Here is a 24,957-nt window from a genome sequence, read left to right as displayed (position 1 = left end):
CGACCGTTAAGGCTCGGAGGTAAGCACAAGCTGCTTCACGACCCGGCGATTGTCACGGAGTCGAGTTCCAGAGAGCACCGCGCGTACACGACTATCGTCGGTGAAGGCTGAGGAGTAACTGATTCGAGGGGAGATATGCCTAAGTAGAGGACGCGCGAGCGACACACGACTGCCAAGTCCGGAGTAACATACGCTTGTACACTACAACGCTGCTTGGTGACGACAACGACGTTCGCAACTGTGGCACGCCGCACTCTCTCACTGGGTGCATCTGTGCGGCCGATTCGCCCCCTGATGCGTCGCGTAAAGCGGGCGTCGGTACCTTCTCTTTCTCTTCTTCAAGTTCAAGAAAATGCGAACAGAGAGTGAGAGCTGAAGTTTTGCTCACTTCTGCAGAAGTTGTATGGCCGCTCCGCATCCTCAATGGTGAGCAGCGCGACGCGCACGTCGCCCACTTTCCTTTCTCTACTAAATATTCACTAAACGAGAGAGAGAGTAATCGAAATTCATAATTGCAGCTAGTATTGCTACGCAGTAAAAAATCGCTTCTGAGTATCCCCAAGCATTTAGTAAAATTTACTCACTACTCACTCACTCACTCGCTTGCTCACTCACTCACTCACTCGCTCACTCGCTTGCTCACTCACTCACTCACTCACTCACTCACTCGCTCGCTTGCTCACTCACTCACTCACTCACTCACTCACTCACTCACTCACTCACTCACTCACTCAATCACTCACTCACTCACTTCTGGGTTTAACTGACGCCTGCGTTTGGTGGTAACTGATACCACTTGGCTCTGCCCAAGCTTGTCACTGGGTATACGACACTTGGTGGAGTTGCACTTGGAGCATTTCTCTAAATAAAAATTTGTGCTAAGCACCCAAACAGAACTATGTGGGTTTTGTAGACAATATCATGCTCACTGAAGCAATCTAGCCACATTTATCTGAGTCTTCAATTGCTTGGAGCGTTTTGTTTTAAGCATTCTTGTATTGAGCGCCCTAATCGATCGGGCAACTGTGCTGTTAAATATGGTAGAGCACTTCTCACTCCCAGTTTCGTTCTGTTAGCCACCTAGACAGAATAAGGAGTAAAAGTCACGAAGGAATCAATTATTAAGAAGCGTGAAATATCGCGCTATATAGTGTCGCTGTAAGACGTGCGTACTGTACAGAAACTCCACGAGGCTGTTTGACTTGTCGCATAATGCACGGGCTGTGTTCGCTTGGGCCACATTATTTTTAGCACTTTCCTGGCTGTAGTGCCAAACTCTGCGACGCAAAATTCAATCGACAAGGAGTGAAACTAGTTGCAAATATGCAGAATTTTGATCGAGAAGGCCGCATATTTCCAACGTGCTCATCTCTAACTGCACGAAAGCGCGCATGTCACCAAGGCGCACACACGCATGGGAACCGGCAAAAACTGGCGGTCGGTTACGAGCCTCTACTGCTCATAAATTGTACCTAACGACCTCAGCCATGTATCAGTACTTGTTTTATATGCATCCTGTCTCCTTTTCCTTTATAATTGACATTCATTTTACTCTGCTGTCAGCTGTCCGGAATTTTCCTATTAGTTATGACTGTTTGCAAAGCCTTTAACAATCATCAGCTTGACCAGAATTTTATCCATTCCCGCAATTAGGATTTTAGCAATATTTTCCTATATTGCAAAGGGCAGGAAGCACCCCGAATAAGAACCACTCAGGATAAATTTGCAGTGCTTATGGCTGGCGAAATGGCGCCACTATTGGTCTTCACCAGAAATTCTGCATTGTCTTCCTTCATTCCTGCAATGTCTCCACAGACTATTCTAGTTTCCCATCATGCGCGATTAAACCAGGCAATAACCATTATGAAGCTTAATTGGCAAAAATATGGTTAACAACTTTGTGCGTGATTTCACCGCAAACGAGCCTCCGGTTGAGGCGGGTAATTGTCTCAAATAAGTTTCGATAAAGTGGCAAAACACTATTGCCGCTGTCCATGTGGTTCGAAGGTGGCTTCGTTTTGCTCACGCTCCTGCTTCTACGCGTCATGTGTGAATCGTATGCTCCTCTAATACGTTGCTTGCATCAGTTCTAATAACGCGTACACACTGATGTCCTTCTCAGGCGTTGCCTAAACTCTTAAAAATGAGCTCTGCTAAGAATTGTCCCCCTAGATATATGCCTTATCAGGGCCCTTTGCATAGCCTGTGCCTTTGTAAGGTGTATCTGCACCAAACCCGCTTAAGTGGTGACTAATCTTGGCTTGAGTATCATCAACGACGACGCCCCTGAGCCTAGGGAACTTCTTATTTCCATAAACACAGCAGGTAAAATAACACATTTTATACCAAGAAAATGCTCAAAATGCCAATAAACAGTTTCAAACACATAGAGAAAAAGATTGGGGCGGCGGCGACTTGTTTCTGTTTTATATACCAATCCTTTATTAGTGCGTCTTCCATCCCACAATCTCACAGCCAATATCTGGATGACTAAATGTTCCAGATGTCGCTAATAATATCCCGGTGGCACTACTCCATTGGGAGTGTATACGCAGTGTAGGGGGCTGTTCTCATCTCGCGTCTGCCTGCGACATGTGCAATCTTGTCCGCAAGGCCCGCCATACAGCCCTCTTCCTTCCGGGCACTGGAAAATAAATATAATGCACAATAATTAGGTACGAACCTAAAATGTAACATACTTTCAACTGATGATATATTCTGCCACCAATGAAGTGGCCCTCATGAAATTACTCTCTTGTCTATCAAGCACAAACCGGAAACAAACACGCGTATTTGGGTTTGCTCGGTACGGTGGCTCCGCAAGGGACAAAGCAACAGAAGAGACGAAGAAAACGGGCTGTTCCGACTAGCATCTACCGCCCCCAGGAGCCGAGCAGCCTAGCGATTAGCGGCGCATGCTTTTTCAGTGGGCGTCACGTTGGACGCGGCACTAGCTTGAGAGAGCCTATGATACTATTACTACTACTACTACTACTAAATAATAATAATAATAATACACAGTAATATTTATCCGCTAATTAGTATTATTAATATTATTATTATTAGTATCATTAGTAGTAGTAGTACTATAGAGGAAGACTCGTTTCACGAAGTCGGCACTGAATTGTCTAGTTAACAGCCGAATTAACTGGCTAAATATTACCTTCACAGTTTTAATTATAATAATAATGATTGGTTCACAGGAAGGGAAAGGCGCAGTATCTGTCACACTTGTGTCTGTGGACACATCCATTGGTGTCCACAGACACAAGTGTGACAGATACTGCGCCTTTCCATTCCTGTGAACCAATTATTATTATCATTAATAATTAAAACTGGGAAGATAATATTTAGCCAGTTAATTTGGCCGTTACCTACAGACAATTCAATGTCAACTTAGTGAAACGAGTCTTGCTCTATACTACTACTACTACTACTACTACTACTACTACTACTGCTACTGCTACTACTATTACTACTACTACTACTACTAGTAGTAATAATAATAATAATAATAGTAGTAGTAGTAGTAGCAGTAGTAGTAGTAGTAACAGTAGTAGCAGTAGTAGTATAGGCTTTCTCAAGCTAGTGATAATAATAATAATAATAATAGTAGTAGTAGTAGTAGTAGTAGTAGTAGTAGTGGTAGTAGTAGTAGTAGTAGTAGTAGTAGTAGTAACAGTAGTATCAGTAGTAGTATAGGCTTTCTCAAGCTAGTGCCGCGTCCAACATGACGCCCATTGAAAAAGCATGCGCCGCTAATCGCTAGGCTGCTCGGCTCCTGGGGGCGGTAGATGCTAGTCGGAACAGCCCGCTTTCTTCGTCTCTTCTGTCGTTTTGTCCCTTGCGGAGCCACCGTACCGAGCAAACCCAAATACGCAACAAACACAGCCTGCTAAACAAAGCGCCGCCTCAGCAAGCTTTACCTTGGATGATCGCTTATAAATAGCACTTGAACTTAAAGGGAAGCTGCACCGGTTTTAGAATTTGATGCGCTTCAGAGGGTCGAATCTGCAGGGTTTGTATGTTAAGTATACGAAATATTTTGGCTTTAGCTTTTGAAACAGTGACGTAATCATTGATTAAAGTTGCTACCCCGTTCAGGCTTCTCCGCAGTGCACAGCGCTGGAGGGGGGGGATGTCAGTAGCAGACGACAGGAGTACGACAGGCGGTAGTGACGTCAAGGACGGCGTCTACCTCTCTTCCGCTTCTATTGCCAGAGCAGGCCGTGCATCACCTGTCGCTTGCAGGCTACGCAGTGCAACCTTTTTCTTGTCTCGCTCTTGTTTTCTTCTTGCGAACATTACCGCGAGCTTTTTCAGTGCATCTTGCACCGTTCTTCACGAAAAGAACGACCATGCCGTTGTTCTGCGCAGCCTATGGCTGCACGAACACTGGCGGCCGAGAGGATGTCGCGTTTCATAAATTCCCAAAGGAGCGCAAGCTATCGGTGCTTTGGGTTTCCGCGGTCAAAAGGAAGGATTTCAAGCCTACAAAATCGTGACAGTGACTATCACCAAAGCTTGTCGTTGATGGGATCTTTTGGGATACCGATCAAATCTGCGCGATTGAAAACCGGTGCTGTGCCTTCTGTCTTCTCACACAAGAGCATCTCTCCGCCGCCAAGAGCTGCTTTCGCAAAAAGAAGAAAACTCGAGGTAAGAGGCCCAATACATCATATTGCTCTTCTGTTTTGTGGGGCACATGGGTGGCCGGGCAGATGAAGGCACAGGTGAAAGTAAAACTATTCAGCATTGGCGCCCGCTGACGCGGCTGGAAAACTGTGAGAGAGTAGGACTTTTTTTTTTTTTCATGATTAGGCTATCGGTATCGGTGCGATCCGGAAAGAGTCATCAAACTGCTGAATCGACGAATGGAAAGGCAGCTCTTATTTGCTTATGAAAAGTTTTGTTCAGGAAAACAAGCAGTTTTGGACCTCTATACGTTTTGCACTTGGCGATCCGATTCTGCTTGCACATGCCAAGTATGAACTTTTTAAAATGGAAGTCAGAAACCTATGTCATAGAGGAGAACGCACATCCTAAACTCGCCTCTGCTTTGTTAAATTAAGTTTCTTATGTCATGTTTATATCTTATGGCCATTTTCTTATTTTCAGGATCTTGGAGAGCTCCTGGGAAATTCGACTATCCCAATTAAGAAGAGAAATCGGGGCAGCATGATGTCTGTGGTCGAAGTCACGATGTTAAGCGCAGCTAAATGAAGTGTGCTAAACTCGCGACATGGCAGCGCGTGACTGCCGATAGCTGTCCTAGCGTTTCGGTATTTTTACCGGTGTTCTAAATGGGATTACGCGCGCGCAGCAAGGTAGCGGCCTGACTTCTCGTCGATACCGCGCTCCCGCGTTAATTTGCTAAATCCCGCCAGAATAAAATGTATACGTACTCGAGGTTGCGGAAGCTGAGAGCATGACTTTTGCTGCTCTTGCTGACATATAAATGACTAAATTCACGCAACAAAACTGGGGCGACGGCTCGTCTGGATGGGTTCATTTGTTTACAATCGTCACATCAAGCGCATTGACGTGACACTGCTTTGTTCGAGTCTGGCAGGAGATTTAGGGCACGAGTAACGCAGATATGTTCAATTGAGAGCGGATCACAGGCGCATAAAGCAGCGCAGCGGTACGTACCAGTGTGAATTTCCCATGCGGGAAAAGGTTAGCGCTGTCTCCTCTCTCGTCATGTCGCCGATGCCGCCAGTGTCACCTTGCTCCGAAGCCGCCGCTGGTTCGAACAAGTACGGCTCACTATCATATTCCCCTGAGCAGCGTGATCGTTGCATGTTCAGCAGCATACATCCACAGAAAAGCACGTGCGTGCATGTACAATCGCTTGGACCGCCCGCTGCCACTGAATAACACGCCGTCATTGACGTCACGGCGCGCTTGACCAATCACAGGCAAGAGCGCCACTTTCAAAACGCCCCACGGCGTTGGTGCACGTTTTTCTGATTAAAAAGTAGTTTGCGGTCACTTATGACTAAATTTAACGTCGTATTCATGTTAAGGGGGTCGTAAACCGTATATCTGTATTCCGAACTCTTTCTTTTTAAAAAGTGATGCAGCTGCCCTTTAATTGTCCGCGTGAAACGAAGCAGAAGTTGTCGCTCTGGTGTTCCAGGCTGCTCAACAAGGTTTCCCGACTGCTGCTGGTCAAAAGCGAATCAAACACTCTATTTGCACCAGCAGAGCCTTTGAAACTGCAATCTTGTGCAGCAACAAGAATTTTCCAGGGTTTCTTGCACTGATAGAATCTGCCACCAATTTTTATTGCGTTATTGATCGAATGTTAGTTTTTATGAGCGTCAACATTTTGCGACTATCGTGAAGATGGCAAATATTGCGAACGTAGTCGAGGTGTGAAAATTTCTGAGGCCATAAGTCGATATATTAAGGTTTATATGTAAATGGGAACATGCTTGCGGTGCGCGAGAAAATCAGGAATGAAAAATATCTAACCACCTTGTGAAGTGAGCACACCTACTGTGTGAAGAACAAACTTGGTGAAATCATAAGCAATGGTGTCTTATTGCGATAAGATTGGCTGTGCTGAAAAGTACGACTCATGGACCGCAATGTTTTTGCATTTCCGCACGTGGGGACACTGAAGTGCGCTCCTCCTGGTCACAGGAAGTAATGCTTTTGCATTATAATTGGCGCAGAAACTTTTCTCCTGCTCGCGCAAAACCGTCAAACTGTTTTAAAGAAACAAACAAGATATGTTTTCAAAACTTATCAGTCACCATCCGGATAATAAAAATGCATTTGTGAGGGTTTTCTAAACTCCTAATGCGCTGAAAAAGTTTGTTCCTAATGTTTGTTTTGTGCTCTCAAGGAATATTTGTCTGGAGTAGAGAACCAATGTTGTTCACAGTTCGAAACATTAGGCATTTATTTCAATCCTTCGTAGTAAGGGTGTAAAAATATATTGAATGTTAAGTTGAAGTTGAGCATTATGTCAGGAGGGAATTTTTTGGGGGATTTGTAAATCTTTTGCCGGTATGCTTGAAACACTAAAGCAGCCTTTGACTTTGCGCTGTTCTCCATAACCTTGAATTCCCTCGAGCGCTAAAGGACAGTTCTCGTTGCCGATTCCAAAAGTTTGGCGCTGGCTTTGATGTTTCTTAGTGCTCCGAATTTCTGCTTGTATGAATTGCCAAACCGCGCAGATAAAACCGACTATCAAGTCGTCTTCCCTACCCGTCCACCAGTTACCGCAGGAGAGGAATTAACGATCACTAAAGCTGGTTGAATGAATTCGTGCATAAAGCCAGATAGATAACTAGCATGCAAACGTTCTTATATGGCCTTGCTGGTTGGTTGGTTTGTGGGGTTTAACGTCCCAAAGCGACTCAGGCTATGAGGGACGCCGTAGTGGAGGACTCCGGAAATGTAGACCACCTGGGGTTCTTAAACGTGCACTGACATCGCACAACACACGGGCGCCTTGCCTTTCGCCTCCATCGAAAAGCTGTCGCCGAGGCCGGGATTCGATCCCGCTTCCTTGGGAACAGTAGTCGAGCTCCGTAACCACTACACCGTTTCTGCTCTTGTCTCCACTTGCTGCTTTGAACATAGCTAAGACGTAGACACGCCCTCTTTCATTACACCCAATGTAGGTGCAAAATCACACCTCACAACACACAAAACGCTTTATATTATTTTATAAAGTTTCCGAACAGCTGAAATTCTTCGTTTAGGTTAACTTGCCTCCACTGTTTATCAGAAGTAATGGGAGACGATAGCACCGAGAGCTTACTACACTCCTTGTTGCCTGGTGGTAACCTTACGAATATAAACCATCTAACGTGCATCACTATGTAACTACTCTTCTATTCATTAAAACGTATGGTATAACTTTGACGTTGTTTTGGATTCGGGACGGCGCTCCTTTTAATGTTAACTCTTGATCCAAGGCCAGGCTGAATTAGAAAACGTAACATACTTATATGTTGTAACCATTTCAGACGCAATCATGACACAATCAAGCAAACTGGTGTAGATATACGAAAATAAACAGTAGCATATTACGATAAATGGTGATGACTTTACTTTTAATTTTCTTTCTCCAGCACCGTACTCTAGAGGCAGGAATGCAAAAACAGTAGTGAACCTTTATTTGGGTAGCTTAATATATACCGCTATAAAGCACCAATCTCCTAAGGGTACACCTATGTATTAGTAGTCGCAGGAGACTTAATAGGCTGAGTGTTGTATACGCACTCTACGATATGCTAAGGCATCGTATTCGTTTAAACCTTGTTGGTAAAAAATGCTAATGCGACTAAACTTAGAATTGTCGGACAATATGCCTATGGAGAGTCATAGCTGCATTCGTCCTTCAGCTTGAAATTATTTTGTGCTTTCTCTGTTTCAGTAGGTGATTTTATATCAGCATTAAGTATTTTAATTAGGTTCGTTAATTCACAGTTATGCGCCTAAAGTCTCATTAGAGCTCTGATGCGGCAGCGTATGGCGTCCAGACATAACGCGGAACGGTCACCACTTACACAGCTTACAAATGGCAGTTTACATTAGACTAATACTGACGTCGCCATGACGTGATCAAGACAGCTCCGCAATATGTAACAGCCGGTAATGATTCGGAAGCGTGATCTCATTAATGTAGTGGTAATCACAACAAGAGGGCCGGTCCCAAGCAGATTTCGTGAGAACCATCGGGAGTTGTGGTAGGCGCAGTCGAGAGTAGGAGCGAAATATTCTAAAGTCGAATATGAGCTCTAAATCGCAGCAGACGAGTTGTAGAAGCAATAATATTGGTTCGGGTGAACGCAGGAAATTTCCTAGCATGCATTATTGGTATGCAATGATTTCGAGCACGATGTATGGAAAAATAATATTCGAGCAACCGGTCAAAGCCGGTGACAGCACGGCAGTAGTCGTTGGTATAAAGACGTGTGCAAATGACATAGACGTTGCGTTGAAGTCTTTTCAAAATGCGGTTCCGTGGTTGAGGAAGGTTAAGTAAGCAATAAAAGCTATACACGGTAGATGATCGAATTGACCGTCAAAGTGTGTTCGCAGTCCGTTTCTACTTCAGGTTTATTTGCGACTTGTAATTGAATTCCTGATTAGGATTTGGGAAACGAGATAGGAAGGGGGCCAATATTCACTTGAGCCACCACGCCAACAATAATACGAAGACATCATGCCTTGTCGCGTAGGGGCGACCAACAATACTCTCTCACGCCGAACAGTACATGCTTTCAAAAAGCGCTCACTAGCGCCGTTATACGATGTAAGGGGTGCTTCGAAACGATGGGATTTGACCCAAACGAAGTGATGGCGGAGAGCAGACAAAGTTTTGATCTGATCGGATAAAACGGTCTGAGCAGCCCATAAGTTGCCGCGTAGAGAGTGCATGGAGAGTGCATGAACGAGAATATATCAGTTTTTGAAAAGTACAAAATCTAATTGCTAACACTGCTGAGTACAGACATCGACGCTTTTTTCGGAACCAAACAACACCAGATGCAAAGATTCGCGCGGCACGTTCCTTGCAGACTCGAATTAGGCTAAAGATGTGACTAGACTGAAGTAACGCAAAATTCTGTTGCCTTCGAATTATAACAACTCAGCCGATGAAGATTTTAAGAATTTCAGATCATTATTATTCAATTACAAATGCATGCTAACTACAACGAATGTGAAATATCAAAGCCCCTCTTTCATTGCAATTGTTGCTCATGTTTGCTTCGACATTGTATATGCAATGACAAATTTATTTTATTTAATGTTTTGCATTGCTAGAGGCATTGCCGAGATAGGAAGTTAGTTTTTGCATAAATTATAAAAACCGACAATGTTAACAGACAATATACGTTTACCAGCTTCTGCTTCTAATTTAAATAACAGTATAGCATTTTCGGAATAGGGACAAAGCAACTCTACATGAACAGGGACATGATATACAATACTTGGTTAACAAAAGGGCACCTTTGATACATTTAGAAAATTCTGTACTTGGAGAGCAGTTAGTGCTTTTTGGCCAACCAAAACCTATGTATCACCTCAATCGCTCTTACTTTTGATTTCTGATCTTCAGTGTTTCACAGTCTTAATTTCCTTCGGTAGATTGCCAATTATTACAGTTTGCAAGACAAAAACATACGTAGTGACCTGAGCACGGAAAAACACTTCCAAGACAAAAAACATTTTCACGTTCAATTTATAGCATAGTGTTGGCAAAATAACAGATCAATCAAAACGTGGGTGCTGCGCAAAGTAATATATTATGCCGCAGGGTAAGCCGTTCTGCAATGTCTTGTCGCTTTATAGTGTACTGGTACACTTTCCAAAATAAATGCGTACAAAGAAATGGACCGCTTACGCTTGGTCCATTTCTGCGGTCTTTTGAATCCTGCATCGCGATAATCGTATACCTGAAATTCACCTGCGGTGCCTTTTACCCTATTCTCGAGGTTGACAATCCGCTTGATAATCCTCATATTCTTAATCAGCAACTCCAGGTGTCTAATGTATGACTGCACCACGAAAGAGTGCTGCTCAATGTAAAACCATGATTGATTTGCTTTTCCCCAACTTGCTGAATACACGTTGATACTATGTTGATGTGCCCTCTCAGATAGCTTCTCTCATCTCCGAAGGATTATTGCAAAGACTTACCCTTGCTGCGCAAGCGGTAGGTCTGTTTGGGTTATATACAACGGGCACAGAGGGTCTGAAAAAGTAATGAGGAATGCTGATTAGACACAAGATATTTAAAATCATCTCTCCTTTATATTAGAGGAAGTCTGAGCACAGACAGATTCTCGAAAAGAGAATTAATATTTTCATGGCAACAGGTGATGTCTGCCTGGTGATGAACCTAGCATGGTACTCCTGATGAGGGTTGAGGGATAAGGGTGACGAAAAACGACACTTCCGCTATGTACGCAAGGGTCTCTTTCCACGTCCTCCCCTTGGGCGTGAAAAAATATGCCGTCCCAGAAACCTTCAGTGTGATTGCTCGGAAAAGCTTTCAACATTGCGTCTCCAAAACGCAGCACCAATTTATCAAAAAAGATCTGTTATCTAGTGCCCATTAGCCGAAAACAAGACAATCCCAATTATTAGCAGGCAGCTGAAGAAGTCGGTGAATGCATATCACTATTCGAAAGCACAGCGAGTCACTGAGCGACGCGCCCTTCATCAAAATACCTGTTGTATCTCCATGCACTCTATCATCGCAGACAGCTGTTCAGTCTGAATGCTTGCAGCAAAACCATTCTCATAAATGTGGTTGACACATGGCAATCCAATAAGTCTTTTTAAAGCGCGACGTGTGCTTTTTAGTGTAAAGTTCAATAGTATAACACTTGTGTAATTTGAAGGAGTATGACCACAGAGCTCCCCAACAGGTAAGAGACATTAATGATGATACCAAAGAAGGAAGCTATTTCTTAATTCTTTTCCTCGGTGTCAGGCTGATGCTGGCGATTAAATGTAAAATGTTTGAACTGCGATGCAACGATGTCCATTCCTCGGAATTTGAGAAAACTGCTATTTATAAGGTACCACTGCTAAACATATCTATAGAAGATGAAATCTCTCTTCAAGGTCTTTGCAATGACTGCTGCATTATATGACTATGAATTATATAAAAATATCGACCTATTGCATGGTGGTGAAACTACCAATGCCTAGCATAATGTAACACTTAAGAAGTAAGAAGTTTCGTCCATTTTGTGTTTAATGCCTGAAAGTGTTAACTCACTGTTTCTTCTCTATGACACCACCAGGCAACGCACAAGTCTGGTTGGTCAAGAGGAGATCATTTAACTTTGGCGGACATCTTTAAATCTCCCACTTTAAAGTCCGATATCCCATCTGCTTACGTTTGGAGGAAACATAATTGGAAAGGTCAGAAATATATGAGATAGCAAGAATAATGACACAGACAAGATCTTTGGTACAATGAAAGGATACCGGCTGGTCCAGTTAAATGACTTGAGGCTATTGACAAAAATGTTGTAATGTGCGTCATACATAAACACAGAAATGATATCCTCTATCCAAACGGTGTAGTATGGTGCTGCTTTCTTCAGTGAAAACGCTACTTTCCCAATATCCTCTTCAAGTTTACTGTGTGATGAAAACGCCCAGAGATTACGGACGGATAAACATAGAGACGGCATAAGATATAGGCGTTATATCGCTATTTATTGTACAGATGAATTTCACGGGTACAATAAGCCTTACTTTTCATCACTTCTGCATGTCAAACGGAAAAGAGGGTGTCTACTGCAGCGAATATTTTTAGGTGTAGTTACCTATGCTAGAGTCATGCCTTCAGCTCACCCACAAAAACCTCTTTCAATACAGAATATGTCTCTTTTTCTTTTCCTTTCCTACCACGCTGCGGCGTTAACGCGTTCTTTTCTCGGCATTTTTTTATGGTAAACGGAAAAACGTTGCAGCGTTGACTGATGGCAATAAACTTTCTGTTCGCCCTAGTTGGTTCATGACTTGTCTAAGGTCATTCATGAGCGCAAATAGTAGACAATTCACGGAGAAGAGACAAGGAGGACCGGTGCTACTAACCCCTACTTTGCTTTTCATAGCAACAATGCATGTACACTTCAGGTCACAATTTAGAAAGCAGAAGACAAAACATATCCTCTGGTCCAAGGTAACAACGTGGCGAGCACAGAAACTTATATTCTGCTTCGTACCGCGATACGTAATTATCACTACTTCAGTCTTTAGGTTCTTTATTGATATGTAATGCTTTAAGTTTTGCTTTTGCTTCTGTCTGAAATGAACGCCTTATAAATATCGCGGTGTATATTTTCAAGCAAGAATCAGAGACCCGAGATAAACAACTCTGTCATCTTTCTTCTTAGCATGTAGCGCATGCTTACTGAGTGATTTATTCATAAAGTGGCCAGTACGCCCGACGCAAGATTTCCACAGAAAACGTAGGATAGTATACACCACACCGGCGGGTAGTGGAACGTAGGTAGCGCTGTGCATAATGTGGTAAAAAGCCTTCCATCATCGTATGCGCTGGAGCAAAGCTTAAAAATCTTATTCGGGGCAGCGAAACCCTGGGGGAATGAATGCTTCTTTGCTCTTTGCTTGTGATGGTGTTCAGTACACTTGAAGTTGGAGAATGCTGTCATTGAATTCCAGAATTCTGCCGGACGTATTGTACGGACCTTTATAAATATTCTGGAATATGACCTCCAGATGACTTTTACCGTCTTTTGTGACAAGCCGTTTTTTTTTTTGCAATGAAATGACATATGTACTGGATCTAGTGTTGCTCAAGTCCTTTGCGATATATTTTAGCTTACATTCACCGGACCTTATAATTTTTTTTTAAAAGCCAAATGTAAAACAAAGTTAAGCACGTTGACCTTTTTTGGTTTTCAACTCTTACTCTTTCTACCAGGATCAATTATTGTTGGTTCGAAAGATTTTAGGCAGCACGGAGAAGGCCTACATTTTGCCCTCCAGATACCTCACTGGAATACGTTTTAGTTTTTGGACATAAGCTCCAGGTCTCGGAACGCCAAGTTTATGCGAATACCAACTACGTGCAGACAAAGAACTTTTCCCGCTAAAGTCTTTACACTCAAAAGTAGTACTCAAAATAGTAGGAATAGCGTCTTCATACACGTAGTCGGCCCTCACAGACTTGTACCGGTGCCGGCTTATGGCAGCTGGTTTCCCTTTGACGCTCTTAACAGCTGTTTTCGGGGGCCTGATTCTGAAGCGTAGAACCAGAACGCCAAGTTAGAGGTTTGCGGTCGAGCGCAAAATGTTCAGCCTAATAGTGGTACCTTATTTTATAAGGTTTCACTTCTTAAGGAACAGCAAACAAACAAGCATTCTGTCCCTGTGGAGTATTTTGATTTGGACAAGCTAAGCGTTGCTCCCGCAGATGCGATGATGGAAGGCGTACACAAGGCAAGGGACTACCAACGTTCCATGCGCCATCGGAGTGGTGTATGCTATCCCACATTCCTGTGGGAACATTTATATTGGTTAATGGGGTTTACCGTTCCAAAGCGGCTAAGGCTATGAGAGACGCTCGGGAAATTTCGACCACCTGGAGTTCTTCAACGTGTACTGACAACGCACAGCACACGGGCTCCTTGCTTGTAGCCACAATCGAAAAGCGGCCGCCGAGTTCAGGATTCCATCTAGCATCATTGGCCACAGTACTCGTGTGCCCTAACCACATCACCACCATGCTGGGTTCCTGTGGGAAGACGTACGTCGGGCAGACTGGCCGCTGAATGAATGAACGACTCAGATAGTACGCGCTAAATCTGAAGAAGAAAGATGACAAACGTGTCCATCTCGTCTTTCATATGCTTGCTTTCGAATGTGTAGCACAATTGGATAAGACGTCGCTGACTGGTAGAAGCAAAAATGAACGTGCGCTATTGGCACTCGAAGCCTTTCATAGCAGGAAAAAGGCTGAAGACTTCATTACCGATACTTTCATTTCTCTGTATGAAGCATAATAGAAGTTGCTCTGCTCGCAACGTTAACTTGTACAAGATTACATATCGTTTCAGCCTGTTTTCGAAAGTCTGGCTTGAGGGTTATATGCCTGTCATTGCTAGGGAATATAATGTAGGTGTTAGTAACAACTGTCCTTGTCTCTTTTCCGTGAATTGTGTACTGTGTGCGCTCATCAGTTATATAACGAAAGTTGACAGATTGCGGAAACGCTCCGTAATCGCTACCGCTCCGTTATTTGTGGCTTACATTAAACCTCCTTAAATAATCATATTATAACTATTATGGACCTTTTCCAGTCGCATCTGTCTGGAATCGCTTACTCCCAAGATGAATGCAATTATCACAAGATAGTCACGGCAGTCTTATGAAATATCGCCGCATCAGTCACAATAACAATGTTTTGTCAGGCGCAACTCCGTCTCGTGTGTAATATTCGTATATATTAGTACTTAGGATAGATGGATGTTTACTATTTTATTTACTGTTTTAAATTTCTAGCCACATTGAAGAGATAGGTGGATAGTTTGTGCATAAAATACAAAAACAAATAATTAAAAAGACAATTATGTTTACCTGCTTATTCCGTCATTTTGAAAAAAAAAATTGCATTACCGGAAAGGAAACTAAGCAACTCTAGTAGTCAGATGGAACATCATATATAATGTTCAATTCGCAGAACACCATTAATACATTTAGGGAATCATGCGCTGGGGAGCAGAGAGTGCTTTTCGGCGAACCAGAATTTATATATCGCCGCACATTTCTTTTATTTTTCATGTCTGATCTTCAGTATTCACAATACTAACCTCCTTCACTAGATTGGCAATTATTACTGTTTGGAAGGCAAAAAAAAAGATTATAGCAATCTGCGCACGGTAGAATGTTGCTAAGGCGCAAAACTTTTCCACCTCAATTTTATAGCATAGTTTTGGTACATACAGAGAAATGAAAACGGGGGAGCTGCGCCAAGTAGTATAATATACAGGGTAAGCCGTTCCACAATGTCTCAGCCCTTTGTAGGGTTCTAGTATACTAGCAATCAAGAAATGCGTGTGACGACAAATGAGGTTGTGAATTTCCTACCGCTCAACTTTTTCCTAATCCTGCGGCCATTTGTATCCTGCCTCATGATAATAGAACACCTGACGTTCATCTCGGATGCCTTTTACCCTATTCTCGAAAGTATAAGCCCTCAGAAGGAGGAGTGGCGGTAAAATTAACAAAGCCAGGGCACCATGAAACTTTATGTGTAATATCCCTTTATAGTATTAATTGAGGGTATTTCGATCTTTACCATTTTTTTTACTCTTTTACATTGCTAGCCGCATTGCGAGATAGGTGGGTAGTTTGTGCACAAAAAACAAATTGAAACAAATATTGAAAATACACAGTACAAATTTACCCGCTCTTATGTTTTTCTCAATGACAGAATATAGCACTGTCGGAAAAGACACTAAGCAACACTCCTAATAAGAAGCAACATCGCATGCAATATTCGATTCAGAGAAGGGTATCTTTAATAAATTATACGAATTCTACATTCGGGAAGCAAATAGCCTTGTCAGCCAACCAGAATATATGTATTCCCTCATCTCTTTGCTCTCTGACGACGTTAAGACGGGCCACATGACATGTCGTTCCAGCCTGTGTTCACAAGTGTGACGTCAGGTGCATATTGCGTCGTTGCAATGAAGAATACAGTATTTGTTAGTAGGTTCTTGTCTCTTCCCCGTAGATTGTCTACTGTTTGAGATCTTCAATTACCTAACGAAAGTTTGCAGACTGTGCACACTCTTTGTCATCGCCTCCGCTTCCTTATTTTTGACTTTCAGTCAACCTTCTCACACCGTCATTGTCAGTATTATGCAATTTTCACGACACCATCTTTCTGGAAACACCTTACCCCCGAGACGTATTCTACTATCGCAAGCTAGTCACGGTATTGTAAAAAACACAGCCGCATCAGTCACAATAACAATGCATCTTGCCACATACGTAACCCCCCTCGTGGGTAATATTCCTACATATCTTATATTTTAGGGTGGTTGGTTGTCCTTATGTATCATCTGATTATGTATGCCCCCTCATCATCAAGAGCAAGACGAGACCCTCTCGCACCCCCTACAATAGGTCCATAATCACTGCGTTAGCAGGTGGGCACCAGTTATTATGACGAACACATTTAAAACGATGACCTCTCGATTGGAGATAGAACTCGAAATTTTCTCTTTGACGCGCGGTATCTGTGTGCGCGGTAATGAAATACACAGTTTGAAATTTACTTCGTAGACTCCAGTATGACAAACACATGTCTTTTCTTGTTTCACTCCCGACTTTATGAAGTAATATAGGAATAAATCAGAATTTGACGGTTCATCCTCCTTTCATTCCAAACTGCAAAACGGATGTGAGTTTTTCCGCCCGTATAGAAAATCCGGAATGATATGAAAAATACGCCGACCCAATTACCCTGCAGAATTATGCAGATCAACGCTAACAAGAACGGCTTGTCTTAGAAGCTTGTACATTGAATTGTGCAAGTACATATTAGTCCATATTGGTTTAGGAGAATATGCGTTAACGACGAAGTGGTGTTGTCGAAGACGATTACTTTCATTTATACTGAATCTTTTGCTTTAAAATGTCTTACTCCGTTATTCTGCTTTAAACCACAATACCGGGATGAATACAAAGCATGAATGTCTGTGTTATGAGCCCAAAACGGTCACATAATTTACGACCAGTTAGTTTGGTTTGGTTTGTCGGGTTTAACGTTACAACGCGACTCAGCCTATGCAAGACGCCACAGTGAGGGGGGGGGGGGGGGGAGGGGTAGTCTCTGAAAATTTGACCACCTGAAGTTCTTTAACATGAAAGAAGCAAAACCGAATTTTGTTTACTTCATTCCACTCCCTGGGAGTACAATATTTCTAGAGTAAAACCAAGGCTTATGTTGAAACTTAAGCTGGCGGAACCATTAAAAGACTAAACGGCGCAGTCTGTGATATTAGTAAAACGAAATCTCAAACTTTCTTATATAATGCAGAACTGAGGCTGAATAAATGTCCAGTAAAAGTGTTTGAATGATGCAAAATAAAGCAGATATAAGGATTGCGTTCTTTCTGCTCGTCAAAGTTTCGCCATACATACCATTATACTGGTCCTTTTATTCTTCAATTTTCCTTCAGATATATTCTCTGATGTGAACTAAAACTATAAATTATAGCGACTGTATCACTGTGTTGGGCTTTGTCGAGAAATTTTAAACTAAAAGCCAAAGGCGCTAGCTGAACCAAGCGCTTCCATTCGGTGCGAATCTCGTGGGTCGCAGTTTACCGAAGTATCTACACAAGTCCAGAAACGGTAGTAATCAGAGGGAAGGCGTGCGCAGCCTGCATTGTTCCTTACTTTCCAGGCTTCGACAGTCCTGTTCCTTTCGATGGAGAGTTATCTGAAGGAACACCACATCTGAAAAATAAAGAAAAGGCACATATATGAGCTACAAATTATACTCCCTGCCAGTTATATTGGCGCTAAATATTCGAGATGAAAATCTGCGTTCAAATATATTGTCACATAGTAAGAATATTCTTACTGGTAGATGTCAAAAAGGAGTCCGAAAACAATGCAAATAACTCCTGCTCTCGTAGTAATCATGTCAAGCGTTTTCTCGCAGATAAGGCTGGCAACAAGGGGTAGAGGGATTCTCACACATGTAGAGCTCTGCGTGCCACAGAGGGGGGTCCTGATATATATATACAATAAATGTTTCTTGGTATTTGATAGCCTTTACTATGAATAATGTGATGTCACAAAATCTTCTTCAAATAAAAACATGTCCTGGAATGTAAGAGACCTGTAATGATTGATGCAAAACACTGTATCCCATCATATGTAACTTGCAAATCGTGGGCAAAAATAAAGTAATGAAAAACGAATAACTTATGAAGAAAGGAGCCTATTAGGAACGAACGTCTGGGGATCTTTTTTGCGTATTTATTTAGTCAAGGCTACAGTAGGGAATAAAAAAAAAAACGTAACAGACGCATTTTACTTTAAGGAAGTGCATTTTATTCTTACCGACCGCGTCAGAAGCGTCTAGTTTTTCTTATTAAAATTTATATCTCATACCGGCTGCTCTTGCATACGAGTTATTTATTTTAATATTACTAAATTCTTTTAACGCGTATCCTGTTCTATGTAGACATCTTCTTGAGATAGACATGGAAAATTGGAAGCTTCCATAAACGGCGACTCAGCACAGGTACACATGGAACATCCGGAAAACGAGAGTACAATGATGGAACAGACTGGGAGATAACCTTAATTGAATACCGAGCGCAAAGTCTTTTCTGGGCCAGGCTTCCCATTCCTAATGGCTGCCCATGCTAGCGAAAGTCGATAACCATGAAGAGCACCTATCAGGCGCTGCTGGTTTGAGGTTGGGCATGTATAGGGTGCGCTCTGGGCAAGGCATCTTAAGAACACGGAATGAACATAAACAAAATCTGTCTTAGAGTGTCTTATAAAAAACCACTTCAACCAACCGGGTCGTAGCAATGAGGTAAAATGGCAAAGATAACTAAGCGTAAGAGAAATATTTCAGAGGACGCCGCTACTTGTGGGTCAGGGAAGAGAGTCCACTTGTGACATGTGAGCTGAAATGAAGTTTATAATAGACAGAGCAGGCTCTGCAAAGAAACTATAACCAATAATAGTGGACATCATCATCATCATCATCATCAGCCTGATTATACCCACTCCAGGGCGAAGGCATCTCCCATATTTCTCCACTTAACCCGGTTCTGTGCTAGCTGCATCCACTTGACCCCTGCGAACTTCTTAATCTCCTCCGCCCACCTAACTTTCTGCCACCCCCTGCTACGCTTTCCTTCCCTTGGAATCCAGTTTGTTACCCTCAGCGACCATCGGTTATCCTCTCTTCGCACTACATGTCCTGCCCACGTGCATTTCTTCCTCTTATTTCCACTAGAATGTCGGTAACTCGAGTTATTTCTCTGACCCACTCTGCACGCTTTCTATCTCCTAATGTTACCCCTACAATTTTTCGTTCCATAGCCCTCTGGGTTGCTCTCAACTTAAGTAGAACTCTCTTGGTTAGCCTCCACGCTTCAGCCCCATAGGTGAGTACAGGCAAGATGCAACTATTGTGTACTTTCCTCTTGAGCGATACCGGTAAGCTGCTAGTTATAATCTGGGAGTGCTTCTCAAATGCGCTCCATCCCAACCTTATTCTTCTTGTTATTTTCTTTTCATGGTCCGGATCTGCGGTTACTACCTGTCCTAAGTAGACATATTCGCCTACTACTTCCAGTATTTCGCTACCTAATGTAAACTGCTGTTCCTTCCCGAGGCTGTTGAACATTACCTTAGCCTTCTGCATATTCATTTTCAAGCCTACCTTTCTACTTTTTCTGTCTAGGTCATAAATCATTATTTGCAGTTCATCCTCCGAGTTGCTTAGCAAGGCAATGTCATCAGCAAATCGCAGATTACTGAGGTATTCTCCATCTACCCTTATCCCTAACTGCTCCCATTCCAATAAATGTTTATGTTCCAAGAGGAGAAATAGTGGACATATATCAATAAATGATTATATTCCAAGAGGAGAAATAGTGGACATATATAAATAAATGATTATGTTCCAAGAGGAGAAATAGTGGACATATATCAATAAATTATTATATTCCAAGAGGAGAAATAGTGGACATATATCAATAAATGATTATGTCCCAAGAGGAGAAATAGTGGACATATATCAATAAATGATTATGTTCCAAGAGGAGAAATAGTGGACATATATCAATAAATGATTATGTCCCAAGAGGAGAAATAGTGGACATATATCAATAAATGATTATGTCCCAAGAGGAGAAATAGTGGACATATATCAATAAATGATTATGTTCAAGGAGGAGAAAGGCGCAGAAGAAAAGAGGAGAAAGATGGATAGTTATAGTTGATAAGGAACGTCGCGGTCCCAAGATAAGAGGGGCTCGACCAAGACAGGGTTTTCGAAGAGACATGGAAGCGCTTTTTGAACTGCTCTGGGTGTAATCAGGCTGATCATCATAAATATATCGACCACGTTCGAGAGGCGCTCGAAGCACTTTCTTCTGCAGTTTTAACGCTACAAACATGAATGCCCCAGGCACTCCACAAAATAGGCCTGAATAAAATGGTATACGCAAAAATGAAAATCTAAATTATCTCAAAACGTCAAAAGAAAACGGTTCCTTTTTTTTCTATATTTTATCTCTCTTCAGTTCGACTTTGGTTGAAAGCAAAATTCAGTCGATATAGCTCATTCGATCAGATGCCAAGTAAGCGCATATGCAAAGTTTATGGAGCAAGTAATTTTAAAGGCACTACTCGTTAAGAATTAGATTTCCCTTGAGCATAATTACAGGCGTCGGCGTTGAATTTAAAGAAGTTATAATTGATATTTCTGAAACAGGAGCTACAAGATCTGAAGCACAGCCTTTTAATGCATGGCATGAATTCGTGCATCCTAATCGTATTAACGAACAGCCCGCCGGTGGATTAGTCTGCATGCCGATCGAAGCTGTGCAGGCTTTAGCATCATTAGGCCATCCTCGGATTAGGTTCGCTGCCGCATTCGTTTCAATTCCAATTTGGTCGACTATTATGTTTAAAGCTTAGTATTTAGGCAAAAATCTGCGAAATCGGTACGTATCGGTACACTACTACTAAGGTATTGGTAAGGCAAAATGTTCTGGTAAGGGCACATATTGACACATTGGGTTAAATTTGGAAGACCACCTATGTTCAAACAGCACACAATGAAGCGGTCAAATGCTGGTCAAACTCAAGGGCTTCCCCCCAATACCTTAAGTATCCATCACTGCGCGGTAACGAAATCCCGGTAAGCTAAGGAGCTGCTCTCAGACTTCATGCACTTGCTGATAGATTATACGTCACTGGAACCAAAGACATGATGTCTAAATGGAGTTCCTTGTTCAAGTTGGAGCATTTTTTTATTTTAGGTTTAGTTTTAGTGTTCTAATAAAACGATGCCGGTTTCCGCCCACATGATTGTCACCTGCATCTAACGACGGGCATTATACATTTTATAACAAAAATAGTTATCGCGTGTACTGAGGTTTCTCTCACACCAGTAACAAGGATACAACTCAAAGAGAAATGTTTGTCTGTTCAACTTGCGCCGTACGCGGCACAATAGAGCTGGAACAACGCCGATGCTTGACATGTTCGCGATTTTCCTTGCTTATCAAGACAGAACTGCGTGCATTTTATTGCTTTCAGTACACTCCCTTAAACAAAATGTTTCGCCGGAACATAAAATAAATTTGAATTCAAACAAATGCTCAAAAGCAGTGTCTAGCAGCTTCAGTTAGTTGGTTTCCCAGCCGAACTGGATAAGAGTTATAGTGCTGAATGTGTGCAGTGTCATGGGTGGCGTCCACTGAAAAAAGAACCATTTAAAATCAGTGAGCGTAATATACGTACGAGTTGAATTCAGGTCCTTTTCATGCGTGCTCATTGTAGTGCCACCAAAACGTGAAGCGAGAATGGCATGCAATGTCTTTGCTGGCCCTGGCGACTGAACCGCGCATAAACTAACGCTAAGTGGCCGTCTTATAGTTTCCCTAAGGTAACTGAAACGTGCAAACTGGAGAAGATTCATTGAGAACAGACAATGTCAGCCGCTAGGAATATTATAACCCAACAAAACAAAAACCGAAATTTTATTGATTTGTAGCACCGTTAAGAACACCTCTCTTTTCTTTAACGGGGTGTAAAGGGACGATAATTGTTTCTCATTAGGGCAATAAGCAAATATGAAAAAGCATTTAGGGAGAAGTGCTACAAACAGTGTGGTTTACCACGGCTAACTTGATCGTTCTTACTGCCCATAATTTATAAAATTCGCATTATTTGGGAAATATATGTGTTAGATACTTCACCGTTAGGGTCGTCATATCAGAGCGACCAGAATTTGCTTTAGATGAAACGTCAGACAAATATGACGTATCCCATAAAATGAACTTCCTTGGACGTTACTAGCTAAGACTAATTGTCGTGTTCCAAGGCCATCCCAGCGCGTATGTTTTCTTGCAGTTATCTCAACAGAATACAGATCTCAGTCTCTTTTTCTTGGCAAACAGCTGCAGTTCTCTTCCTGTTAAGGATGATGATAGAGAAAATAATGAAAAACCAACAGGTAGTAAGACCCGTTTGTTTGCATATGATTACGGCCTGTTTCATCATATCATGTGATCGAAAAACCAGATTGATGTTGACGTTTTTGTCATCCTTGAACGGCGGCAGAATTGGGTCATCGTGATACACAAATAAAAGAGAAGTCTTATTTGCATGACACGTAGGAAAAATCTTTTTGATCGCAGGCCTCACCTTTGCCAATCACCATTACATGGTCTCCAGTTTTAAACACGAAGATATAACAATAAATACCAATCTCTCCTGGAATTCCCATGCAGAAAACAACAGCTCGTCCATCTTGCGCAGCGTAGGGTTATTCTTGCCGAAGAAAGCTTCGAAGGCCCCGCAATGAAGTTAAACTACTCGATTATATTCCGCTAATGGAGTCTAAGCTCGAGAATGCATGTGTTGCGTGCCCAGGGAGCCGCATACTAAATCATAATGTAAAAACGTGAAATAATCCAAACAAAGTCCTAATATGTATTTGTTCGAAATTTTCACCGTCAGATTCTTCATTTTATTCTGTGAGATCAGCAATCTCACCCCAAACGTTTGTCTTGAGGGCAGCCGACTGCTTCTGTGTGTCCCTCCTGACCATCGAGGCACTGCTCTGCCTGTCATGCACAACTATATTGCGTCCGGCCATCATGGCTTCACGCGTACATATATCCCAGAACATGGCAGCTATTCTCCCTGCCCGGATTATAAATGACAACGCGGCAGTACGTATCACGCTATATCCAGTGTCAACCTTTTAAGCCTCCTACTTTTCTTAGTTTGGCACATGCAACTGATTAGCCGGTTGCACTCCCCATTTTCGAAAGTGGGTATCTGGTGCTTGGTCCGCTCAACAAGTCAGCAACCAGCCACCATTGGATCATTGTATGAGTCGAATACTAAAGAAGATACGCAGAGAGGTTCTTCTCTCAAGTCTGCCTTGGCAGGAGACGTTTTTAACGTCTGCTGTGCTTTGTCATTCTTTGCCCCATCGCTCATCGAGTCATTACAGAGATTAGACGTCAGTTTACCGTAGATGATATCAAAGAGTTCCTTCTGCAATTTTGCTTTGATTGTCGGCGTTCTACGCCTTATGATTCATATTCAAGTGGCTTCAGAGAGCCCAAAAACCACGCCTTCAAGAACGTGCGTCCCATGTTGGAGGTCGAACATACAGAAGCCTTCGATTATCTCATCATCCTGACACATTCGTTTCGAGGACACTCTGCCGTGGAGAGGAAGCGCAAAGACTTCCCCGACTCAGAAACATGAGTTCACAAGGCCTAGGCAGGGTCGGGTACGACGACGCCCGCATTACATTTATATACTCTCCCGGGGACTGCATTTGACTTTATACATAATTGAGTCGACGAAGATACTGTAAGAAATATCGCTCGACGTACTCCCATCCAGCTGTCATTCTCCACCGCGTCAGTGAAGTTAATTAGTTCATTATGTTATCTCGAGCTACCTGAAGGCGCAGCCGCTTTCTGTAGAATCAGGTCGTCCGTATCGTCCGCCTCACACCTTGCCGACAGCCAGCTAACTAATCTGCCGCTCAAGAGCGACCTTTGACTGACCCGGGTGAAGTGCTGCGATGCACTTTGCCAGTTGTATCAAGATGAAGACATGGAAGAATGGAGGCAAGGCGGCTGAGTGGATCACCATACGCTGTCTATTCCGCGACGTCCCTAATGACTGTACATAAATTAGTGTTATTCCTCGCAACTTCGAGGGTTCCTGGGTTTGCGGCGTCGGCGTTGTCCCTCGTAACCAGCTCGACTTTAACACACACCTTCCTTATTCCCTTACGCTGAGATTATGGTGTCCAGAGAAACGTGTTAGAAATACGGCGTCTTTCCATTTATGTGAACCAATTATAAAAAGCATGCTTCACAGCTCAAGTGAAAAACATAACACATGGTACACACTGCAAATATGATTCAGGTGTCGACAGAAATGAGTGTGACAGATTGTGCGCCTTTCCAATTCAAGACTCAATTATGAAAGGCACGCTTCAGAGCTCAAGTGGAAGGCGTGACCACACACTGTACACACTGCAAAGATAATTCATGAATAATGCGAGCGCCCACACCGCACACCAGGGTAACATGTGCAGCAACCGGGAATTCACACACTCACACGAAAATAATCATATTTTGATGTTGCTTGCGTATATACACCTAATGAACCACGGTAAAAAAAAAATCTTTT

At 42.6% G+C, this 24,957-nt stretch overlaps 1 protein-coding gene across 2 annotated transcripts in view; it reads right to left on the bottom strand.

Moving 5' to 3' along the window:
- The window catches only part of LOC146180527 (uncharacterized), a 52,297-nt gene extending 34,033 nt beyond the window's left edge, over positions 1–18,264 (bottom strand). Inside the window, exons 1-4 of one of the 2 annotated variants that reach the window (XM_084577800.1) lie at positions 18,116–18,264; positions 17,929–17,988; positions 10,669–10,723; positions 2,424–2,644 (exon numbers count right to left, since the gene is read on the bottom strand). In XM_084577800.1, the coding sequence (XP_084433926.1) occupies positions 2,510–2,644; positions 10,669–10,723; positions 17,929–17,988; positions 18,116–18,177 (312 nt within the window). In that variant the 5' untranslated portion in view covers positions 18,178–18,264 and the 3' untranslated portion in view covers positions 2,424–2,509. Of the gene's footprint in view, positions 1–2,423; positions 2,645–10,668; positions 10,724–17,928; positions 17,989–18,115 lie in introns of those variants that run through there. The other variant, XM_084577801.1, reaches the window with a different exon arrangement.
- Positions 18,265–24,957: the final 6,693 nt, after the last annotated feature.

Source organism: Amblyomma maculatum, chromosome 8 (assembly GCF_055883805.1).
Source record: "Amblyomma maculatum isolate TAMU_Amacu chromosome 8, ASM5588380v1, whole genome shotgun sequence".
NCBI classification, from domain to species: domain Eukaryota; kingdom Metazoa; phylum Arthropoda; class Arachnida; order Ixodida; family Ixodidae; genus Amblyomma; species Amblyomma maculatum.
Note: the sequence above shows the minus strand (reverse complement) of the source record. Positions and strands in the feature narration are given on the sequence as shown.